This window comes from Montipora foliosa, chromosome 4 (genome assembly GCF_036669935.1).
Source record: "Montipora foliosa isolate CH-2021 chromosome 4, ASM3666993v2, whole genome shotgun sequence".
NCBI classification, from domain to species: Eukaryota; Metazoa; Cnidaria; class Anthozoa; order Scleractinia; family Acroporidae; genus Montipora; species Montipora foliosa.
The window spans coordinates 18155793-18166513 of NC_090872.1; the positions used below are offsets into that span (position 1 = coordinate 18155793).

At 39.3% G+C, this 10721-nt stretch overlaps 2 protein-coding genes across 3 annotated transcripts in view; one reads left to right on the plus strand and one right to left on the minus strand.

The window, feature by feature from the left end:
• The window catches only part of LOC138000136 (MAP kinase-activated protein kinase 2-like), a 13831-nt gene extending 13690 nt beyond the window's left edge, over positions 1 to 141 (plus strand). Inside the window, exon 10 of the mRNA XM_068846327.1 lies at positions 1 to 141. This exon is cut by the window's left edge and continues 170 nt beyond it. The gene's annotated coding sequence lies outside the window, so the exon portion shown is untranslated.
• Positions 142 to 2832: 2691 nt separating this feature from the next.
• Positions 2833 to 10479, minus strand: LOC137999043 (neuropeptide FF receptor 1-like). Of its 2 annotated transcripts, none has more exons than XM_068844873.1 (2): positions 10174 to 10479; positions 2833 to 6738 (listed from the first exon to the last, which is right to left on the minus strand). In XM_068844873.1, the coding sequence occupies exon 2, from the start codon at positions 6567 to 6569 to the stop codon at positions 5496 to 5498; it is 1074 nt and encodes a 357-aa protein (XP_068700974.1). In that variant the 5' UTR covers positions 6570 to 6738; positions 10174 to 10479; the 3' UTR covers positions 2833 to 5495. The 2 variants fall into 2 exon arrangements, with proteins under 2 accessions (XP_068700974.1, XP_068700975.1); XM_068844874.1 differs by lacking the exon at positions 10174 to 10479 and adding an exon at positions 9768 to 10099.
• Between the last annotated feature and the right edge of the window lie 242 nt (positions 10480 to 10721).

A 10721-nucleotide genomic window follows, 5' to 3' on the forward strand; every position in this document is an offset into this window, starting at 1 on the left:
GTTAGTCAGACCGTCTAGAGAAATACTCTGTTCACGGTGAATTATTTTTCAGGCCTCAAACAATTAATCTGAAATATTAAAAAAAGACTTCTCCATTTGAAGGTACAAAAAGACTACGAGCCATGATATTTTAAAGGTACATTGAACTTGGTAGTTCGTACAATTCAAACAAAACTCAACTTTGTAATGATTTGGTCTTAAGAGCAATTCATAGAAGGGACTGAGCCGATTTGAGTGAAATTTGCGACGGGTTTCAAAGAATCTTTCTTTTACTGAATTATTCAATTTAGGGCAGGGCCGAAAAAGCCGACTTTTTCGTCAGCTTGCTAGCGCTGTCCGTATTTATTAAAACCTCTAAAAAAAAAACATGACCAGTTGGTTATAAGCAAAAGCCAAGGCGGGTTTTTTTTTACTTGAAAGAATATCGAAAGAATTGTGTGAAGTTTCAGTGTCCGTTGGCGTTTTGTATGTGAAACTATTTTAAGTTCTCAAGTATTATTACTTTTAAAGAGTTGACACTGGGTGTAAAGTCTTGTTACACGACTGCGTTTTGGTTAGAAATGTTGCCTTTAGTTCTACTAAAAGTACTAAAGGAAAAAAAAAAAAAACCCCGGCAGATTGAATCATTGCTATATTTACACCTTATTCCAAAATGGCTGCCATTTTAGTATTCTTTTGTTTTCTTGCAAATTGGACCTTTTGGCCTCGCTTCCAAACGTAAAATTCAAAAGAATAATTTAAGCTTGAACGAGACCAAGGGCGAATTTGCAAGGAAACAAAAGAGAACTAAAATGGCGGCCATTTTGGAATAAGGTGTATGAAGCATTGCTTTCTATTATGTATAAATTATGATTTGTTTACGGAACTGAACTTATGTATTTTTTGAAGTCAATACCAAGTTCTAAAGCAGGGTTGGTAACCAGTCCTTTCGCCAACTAGTCGTTCCGGTAACGCCGTGGGTCGAGTTACAGCATGATCAGCGTCAACCACCGACCTCATCGGCTAACTCAATGTTGTACCCAATTCAAACCCTTAGGGAATAAAACATTTTGTTCCAGATATTTCCATATCATTTAAATATGAATGCTACATTATCATGCAAATACAATACACAAAGAAACTTAATCCCGGGAGATTTGAATCGGGTGCAACATTGAGTTAGCCGATTGGTTCAGTAGTGTCAAACTCATCAGGCCCGGGTTGCTCGAAGCATGGTTAGCGCTAACCAGATTCAAATACCATGGAAATTTATAGGTTTTGATACCTCTTAACCAAAGGTTAGCGCTTACAAGGCTTCGAGCAACCGGCCCCAGGTTGTCATGGTAATTAACACCGGTTAGCGCAAACCATAATAACCAGTATCAGGGGCCTGTTCTCGAAAATCCCGAAAACGAACTTTTTCCTCTGTATCTGAGAAACTGCAAACCGGAGCTGTTAAGCCATCAAACTTTACTATCATTTTGCTTATTGTTTCTTTGAAAACTTGTTGAAGGACGAATTTTTCAAAGCAAGTGGATGGCAGTTTCACGTATATCTTTTTGGGATCGAAATGTTTTCGGGACTTTCCAGAAACGGGTCCCAGATCGATAATGTCATATTGTGTTTCGTACCGGTTGGGTTCACTTTTTAGAGATTAACGTTGACTTGAGGGCTCGTGTCCCTTTCGGATTAGAACAGGAACGACTTAAATAAGTTATTCGTTATCGGGCGTTATAGAGAAACGAACCACGCACGCGTCTTTTTGTGCCACTGACAACAACCGGAAGTGAGCTATTTTTATTAGTTTAACCCGTCTTGACTCTACCACATTTATATTGGCAAGAATCTCTTTCACAGCTGAAGAATCTCGGAGAGAAAACTGCTCTGGCTTGCGAATTGTTTGCTTCTGTCATCCGTCCGTGGCTCAAGAAAACGTCTCGCGGTTAAGCTCCCTATTCTTGCTTTTCACTCACGTGATCAACAGCCATGTAAACAGGAGGAAACGTTTGCATCATAATGAAGTTTAATTCCCGGAGGATTTGGTCGGGGCACCAACATGGCCGCCGCTTCCTTGTTTAGGGGCTCCAACATGGCGGCCGTGACGCCATGTAAGAACCGAGAATTGGCGACACGAAAGTAACAGAGGGATAACAGGATAAGAGATCACAGTAGATTGATATCTTTCTCGTCTTGAAAGCATGTGAAATACCAGGTCTTTAGAATAAGCGGATCGTTGTTCCTCAAACGAGAATTAAAAGAAATGTAGCCACTATCTCCTTTCCAGGGCTTTTCCCATTTTTCAGCGGAGAAAACTGCCGTTGGAACCAAATTGGAAGGGGTAAAGGGGAACTGGGAAACACTCAATACGTGATGAATTAATTTTCTTGTCCCTAAAGGCTAAGAATTAAGTCATGCAGTTTTTCGAGTGGAAATTTTTTCAAATGAATGTCGGTATTTTTATCTCAACACCAAGAAACTTCAGTCATTCGAAAATAAAGTTCAAGTGGTGGTAATCATTTGAGTTGTGTTTTTCTGTTGCTCGAATACAAACGCACGACGGTGTTTGTATCATTTGAACTTATCTCTGACCGATGCACAGAACTGAACATCATAAGAAGGAAACCCTTTTCGAATACTGATCATGAGATGATGTTGCACGATCGCATTTCATACCTTAGTATTATCAGTTTACTAGAACATCGTAACAAACATATGTTCGTCGACATGTTGTCATTACTGATAATAAGCTTCATGCTCAATACTTGTTATTGAAATAGAGAAGTGAATTTACTTACTGATCAATCCTGTGAATTAATGGAAATTAGTTGCATGTTTTTTTATTATTAATTTATTTATTTTATAATATTTACAGGACGAACACTTACACCACTTACAATACTAATATTATACTTACATACATATACATTGCACTGCTCATACTTACAGTATTTATACAAACAAGCAGGACAAACACTTACACTACTTACAATACTAGCATTATAATTTTTTTTATTAATTTATTTGTTTTTTTACTTACAAATCGCTACCTCTACTTACACGACTGTACTTACATTATTTACATTAGAATACTTGCGCTATTTACAAAACAATATTTTCACCACTGTACTTACCAATATGATACTTAAGTTACTTACAAAACAATTTTTACACTACTTACAATGCAGTGATTACACTACGACAGATAAGGTGACAGCACCCATTTTTTTGCATGTTTAAAGTAATATATTCATTTTCTACAAGGTGCGCTCTAGGAGATCTTAACGTACAAATTATAAATACTCGATGCAATGTTTCAGGTGGCTCTTTCGTATTTTGTTTTAAAAGTCATGTATAAGTTCTTGTCTTCTTTGCATCGTCGTCCGTAGAATCATGAAATCAAAGAGTTAAAAGATTGACGGCCATTTGCTCACGTTCTCTACAAACCTTTCACTTCAGTTGATCGTTTCAAGGTGTTGTTTTGCAGAGGACAACAAAGAAATGAACGAACAAACACTGATTTTTTTTTAGGCGTTCCCCTTTGTGGAAGTATTTCCTTGAACTCTCTGTTTAAGGCAATAATTAAATGAGAGATTGGTTAGACCCATATCACTCAATGACCAAACAAAAGAATTTGCAAGTCTAACCTCTCATTCAGTGTGAAAAGCTAGACGTGCAAAGACAATGCAAAGACAAAGCCTTTATTCCCCACGGACTCCAAAATAGCCGCCTAGTGATAAAGGTGTATTGCATATTGCAATCCTTACATTTCCTAGTGAAGTTAGGACGTCTCTCGTCAGAAAACGTCGAATCTAGTGATTTAATTAAGAAACCGTCCACCGTATAATAACTCAGTCATGTATCAACATTGCTTTTTGTCTCTTTTTGGAGTTGGTAAACTTGAAGTACTAATAACATTTAAATCACAAAAGGACGTTTTTGAAGAAAGTAAAAGATGTCGCCACAAGAAATGGCCGCGCGAAATCTGAATTCGAGGATGAGCGAGCGAGCTACTCCTCGTATCGGGATCCCATGAGTAGGAGGAGCTTGCCTCTTCCATACAAACCCTATGAGTCAACCTTTGCGCGTCTCTTTCTATTTTTAGAAAGCAACGAGTTCTTCGGCTCTCTATGCACTGTTTAGAATGCCAATCAGAATAAAGGTTTGATTAAACGAAGACAAAATAGCAAAATCGATGTGTGCAAATTGTTGTAAATTGATGTAAATATGAGTCTCCTGTGCAAGGGTTAGTTCCAAAAATTAAAAGGTTGACTCAAGGATATAACGCATAGGTAGGCTCCTACCCATGGGCTCCTGTTCGAATCCAGATTTCGCATTTTTTCTCTTTCCAGTCTCCCCCTCCGACCAACTAAGCGGCGAAAATGGTACTACTCGTAGTCTACAGCAACTTTGTTAGGGATTGCAATTTTTACCACATTTGCTTGTGACCTCGGAATCTGATTGGCTAATTTGCCGTGGTCGCCGTTGTCGTTGCGCTTCGTGAGTCCACAACATTTTGACCACTGTGATGACGAATATCGTTGTCGATAAGAGTACAGACAACGCTGAACCACTTTCGATTTGTTAAATCTATCGCATGAGCAGGGGCCCCTTGAAAGCAGGGCGCTCAAAAATTCTCCATAGTGCCACTATTTTACATCAGACGTGCTATATCTTCCTCCAAACGGAACACTTTACTTGCTTCTTGCGACACACTTGCAAAGCAACTTGCATCGTACATCAGTTTAAGTGTAAAAACTTTAAAATCCAATATACCGCAGGTCGGTTCAGATCTGCTAAATAATTACTAAAAAGGCATCGTGGAAGCAGAGCCTCTCTAAAACTAACCAGAGGGCGAGCAAGAGAGGCTCTGTAGAAATCGTGTCAAGTCTTTTAAGTCGCCGTAGCCCAAGTTTCTGGGCTAGTCACCCCAGACAAACCGGTTTAGGCAGCGCGCGCATCATATTTTTGACAAGGCGAAGGCCAAAATTGAGCCTTCTGTACGAAAATCAATATGGCCTGGGTTTGAAATTGTCTCTAAGCAACGGCTTGCGCATACTCAACAAACATTTGACACGATTTCTGCAGAGTCCCTTTCTTTCTCGTCGAGTTAAGAAAGGCGCTGCTGGCAGGGTGCTAAAAAAAGAAACATGAGTTTGACATAGACTTAAGTTAAATATTATTTTTGAAACAACATGATACTGAGCCATTTCGTTAATACATTACCTGATAACAGTCTGAACGTTCACTTAACATTCGATTTTTTTTTATCGAATTTAGCAATGATTTAGACACTCTTTAAGACCGTGACAATCTGATAATCGTCTTCCTTTGTTACTGAATAAACAGAAGAGGTAGGTACAAGTCAATCATGATTACGCGAATATACGAAGGTGGGAGCGATATCTGTGCAATGAACAAAGCTGCTAGCTCTTGGATCTCTTTGCAATGAGCAAATACCAAACTCAGTTGATGGCAAATTTTAAACACACCTGCAATTACCTAAAACACTGAACTTCTCAAAGCATACTTTCTCTGTGTATCACTTCGCCGTTTTCGCCATTGCCTTTTTCCATGGTTTCTATTAGTTTTGAGGTAAGAGTCAATCTCCGAGAGGACAAAGCTCTCGCCAAAAAGCTACTTCTACAGTTATACATATTACTCATGTTACAAGGAAAGCGCCTACGAAATGCCGTACTTATGCTAAAAAGGATTAAAGGATTAATAACGTGTTTAACATAGAATAAAACTAAAATGACCAGATCAGCGTATTTAAAATAAATATTATTGGTAAAACTAGGTCGAGCGAACTCATAAATTAGCATGACCACCATACGAGGAATATAGCAAATGTGGAAAAAGACCACCAGGGTGATTGTGACGCGAACCAAACGCTTTTTCTTAAGCTGCCTCTTGTGTGAACTCCTTGGGTCACTGAACGATCTCTTCAGGGGGTCCTCGCGTGTGAGCCGGTGTACAAGGCGAGAATAGGCTAGCGTTTGTAAGGTAAGTGGTATGAGCAGGAAAACGACTACCAAGTAAATCTCGTAAATTTGTCGTGAAACGTCTGATGCAAATGAGGCCATACAGTAGGATTTTCCCGCCTTGTTGACCACAGTCAGGTGCATTGCGATTGGTAATCCTGCACTGAGGTAAGCCAATACCCATGTAACAAGAATAATTATCAAAATACTTCGTGAAGACAGTTTACGCTTAAATGGTGACAACACTGCTCTGTATCTCTCGAAAGCGATTAACGTGTATGTTATGATCGAGACAACAGCTAAAGCGTCCTGTGTTGGAGCTAAGAGCTGGCACACAGGCTTCCCAAGCACCCAACCTTGATAAACGTCTACAATTCTCAAGGGTGCGGCTATGGTCACGATACCGAGATCAGCAATGGCGTTGTTAGCAATAAGATAATTGCATGGAGTCCTCATTTCTCTCCAACGAATCACAGTGTAAAGAAGAAGCGTGTTTCCAATACATCCCACGACTATAATCACAGAAAACAATGGTGGAGCAAGAATCGCATACTCTGATCTCGTGTCGGTAGCGTTGTTTACTACCCTTGAAACGTTTTCTTCTTGCATTGCGATGATTTTCAGTGGCGTGTCAGTGAGTTTTCTTTAAATTCAGTTTTGTTGTTGTCCTGTAAGAAGCTTTTAAGGAGAATCCTTCTTCTTGTGCAATCAGCTGTATAGAGCCACCTGCTTTTCAATCAGATACAGCGTCAGTTGACGAAGGACAAGTGCAAAACGCCTGTCGGAAATCAACATCTTAAATTAAAGTGGCCAAAGATGGGCGCTTTTTGTATCTTGTTTTAATCTTTATTATTTACTCAAAGCATCACTTGATCAAACGTTAATTTTGGCGAATATTATTTGCACCTTTTTCATTTGAGCTCGACGTGTAAAACTGAACACTAAAGCTACCAGTAATCTTTTGTCAAGGATTCGTTTTTGGTTTTATGACAATTAGGGCTTGTTTACAATAGATCTGAAAGAATAAACTGTGAAACAGTTCCGATAATTTTTGCGAGGGAGCAATAATCTCTTATCTGATATATAGTGACGGAACCGTAGCCGCTTATGGTCTTTCGCGGAACTAATAGGGGCTCTGCTAAAGTGATCGGAACCCTTCCTTTTTTTGTCATTTCTGTTCCATTTCTGCTTTGTACGTCGTGTAAACGCGCATTTAGTCCATAATTTATCCTTTTCTTAGACATAATTTTTTCAGTCCGACTTTTTAACGACATAATGTTTCAACACTGACAGGAAACGAAACTCGGTTCTTGTAGATAACTAGTGGGTAGTTACCCAATGCATGCTGGTGGACTTAACGCATACAATGAAAGTACCTCCGGTAGTGGAAGCTCGCCGCCGCGATTAACAAGACGATTTTCCCAAGGACAGAAATCTCGATAAATAACGAACTCTGCATAAGAACTAAAGCAGACCATCGCACAAATAGTCCGCTTAATTAATTGAAGTTGCGATAGTGTCAACGGAAAATGTTGCTTTCACAAGGAGTTTAAATAATTAACGAAACGACTTCCAAACCAACTGAATGCCACAACGAGTCGCATGAAATTATATCTTGTGTTAACCATAACATAGTCATGACGAATAGGAATTTTCTGACTACAACTGTTTCACATTTTTGATTTATACACTGAAAGAAATAAATTTATTTTTCTTTATACGTCGACTCCGCGATGTAATTTTCGTGAAACGCTTCTTATGTTTAAGCAAATATAGTCCCAAATAGGATGACAAAAACATGACATTGTCATAACAAAAAGAAGCAGAACAAATATTATATATTTCGCCCACACGTTCATCAGCGTTGCACGGAATACCCTCGGGCGAAGGCTGAACAAGGATCACGTGGTGTTCAATAATCTATTATTACCGATAGTCTTCCGTTTATGTTCTATTATAAGATCTTTTTGGATGTAACATCTTTTGAAATACAGAATTTAATTAGGAACAGGCATTCGACATAGTATTACTAAAACCCTGACGCTCTTAAATCGCAAAATAGAAAGATCACGAGCTCTCAAACTAAGCGGAGTTATATACGGTGAGGAGGGTGACAATATCAGAACCCCTCCATCTTGGTTGACAAGTTCAGCAGTTGCGATTCATTATAAGAGTTTTTTCATCTGACCTCAGTTGACACTTTTCGATTTTCAAATTTGCATACAGCTTGGCTCTAATTTTTCAATTAACCAAGCCACGCGCAACAAATCGAAAATCCTTGTCATCTTATTGGTTGATTAAAACGAGGGACGCCACTCGCAGGACGAGGACTTCAATCAACTGAGGAAGAGAATTGCTTCCCTAGCTAGCACACTCTAGCTTTTAACGACCTACAAGCATTCTCTTAAAATTGAATTTTAGAAAAATAAACACGGCTCTCAGATATAAAGGTCTTTCAGCCTAGAGCTCTACTTCTTTCGCCTTGAAAAACAAAAAGGAGTTAGTTATCTACGGTAAGGCGGATGACAATATTACAACCATTAAATAGCTTCTTAACTCGAGGTGGTTTACTACAGTTTTCCGAAGAAAAAGATCAAGATTATGAAACTGTGAAATTAGAGAAACAGGTGTAAAATGTAATTTTACCTAACAAATAAATGTAAATCAGGGGAAAATGCTAAATATAGTAACCGAGCTCCTGGAGCGGGGACTCGAAACTAGACATTCCAGAGGTCTTTTTCTAAAAAACTAGCCTTGCGACCCCACCTTAAAATTTCCGGATTTCCTTGGACAGAAAAAATAATCATGTATAGAAATAAATACTTAAATCTGTCAGACAGCTAGGTTTTCCGCAAATGGCAAAAATATAGATTTTCGTCTATTTTGGTAATAACTGAAAAGGGTCCGATAGACCTTTCAAAATTTTAACCCTGGTGGTACGGCTAGGTTTTGAGTAACCTGCGATCAAGCGTACTTTTCTTGAGATAGCACCATGTCTAAGGAAAAGTACACCTGATAGCAGGTTAGGTTTTGAGAAAAATGGCCTTTGAAATGTCTTGTTTCCAGTCCCCCGTTCAGGATCTATATTTAGCATTTTCCCCTGATTTGCATTTATTTGTTAGATAAAATCACATTTTACATCAATTGCCGTGACTAGCACTACAGAGGAGACATCCTGTACCAGTCCCCCCCCCCCCCCACCAAACCGTCGCCAGGAGCGGCCGTTACAAGAGACGACTGTTGCGTTACAAAAACGACGGAGAGGAAGGCCGCACAATTGGAACTGAAAACTTTTGTTCTAAACGATAATCGACTCATTGACTCACGCTGTCGTTGCTTCAAACTGAACTTTTCCGTTGTTTACTGAATAATCTTTAAAGTGTTCAAGTAGCAGTTTCCTGGGACGGTTGGGCGTTCCAAAGTTTCAACCTTTTCAAGTCTTTTCAAGGAAAGTCGGTTTCAGACAAAGACATTAACAGCTATGGCGACTGCAGTTTTACTTCTGATTGAGAGTTGAAAGCAAATCTCTGAGCACCCCCTCTGCATAGTCTCGACTCATAACCTGGCGATGGTTTCTAATGACGACGAAAGCCTGCCTTAAGGGTATCTTGGCGAAAGGTGCTGTGCACATTAGTAAATGAATCCTTAGAGCGTGTGTGGAAGTGTTTACAGAAAACGGCTTTCAGTTTGAAGCTAATCATTCAAAGGCACTTCTAAACCACATTGGTGAGAGGCGAGTGCTCTCAACACTGCGCCATCCCTGCACCCCAGTTCAATACTTGAACTGGTTTGAAAAAAACAAACCACCTGGACGTCCTTTAAGCGAGTTAGCAAGGGAACTGTTTTCACGGAATTTTCGGTTGTCACTCGCTAAGCGACCTGAAAAATCGCGCGTGAAACACGACCTTTGTGCTCAAAATAACGACGTGAAATGATCAAATTTGAGGTTATATGGACGACGTGAGCACTCGTATTTCTGTATATCCTTAACTTAATCTTGATCTCTGTGTTAGGTTGAAAAATATGAAAGAAATTAACGAGGATTCTTACAGCCATCCGTGGACTCAACTGCCACATTTTGAAGAAAAAATGATTGAACTGTACTTTTTACTTTCCGTTAAAAACCATTTGTACCGGATTAGTATGAATGAAAAGGAAGTTAGAAAGTGAAGAGCATTTAGCAATGAAAAACTACTAAACCCTTATATGATACCTGTACAGGATGAACACCTGAGCCACATGTAGATACGACTGGCACTCAAGAAAACGTTTTTTCTGGCGCAATCAGTGAAGCTTGGTTAACAACTGAGTGTAATATGCCAGACGCTATAATGGGTTGGCAGTATAGTTGCCGAGAACATGACCTGGGAAAGGTTGTTCGATATATCCCCAGCACGAGAATTCCATGCTACATGACCGGATGGGAAACTGACTCTGCGGGTGCACTTCGTTGGTCTCAGCATGAAGCTTGTTTTTAACCATTTTCCAAGCAAAACGAAGCGATGTTTTTGGCAAAACGAACCAATATGTGTGACATGTTTTTTTTAATGTTTTGTTCTGTTTAAGACCAAGTATTGAAATTCTATACTGGTAGTTCCTGTTGTTATAGCAACTGACTAAGCTTTTCTCGCTTACTTTGTGGCTGGTTTTATATCTTCTTCCCTACAAGTACTTATCGGAATAGTTTTCCTTCGGTTCTTGCAACTTAATCCAACTTCGTGTTGGCCAAAAATCAACAAAACAAAATGAGGACAGTTCAAC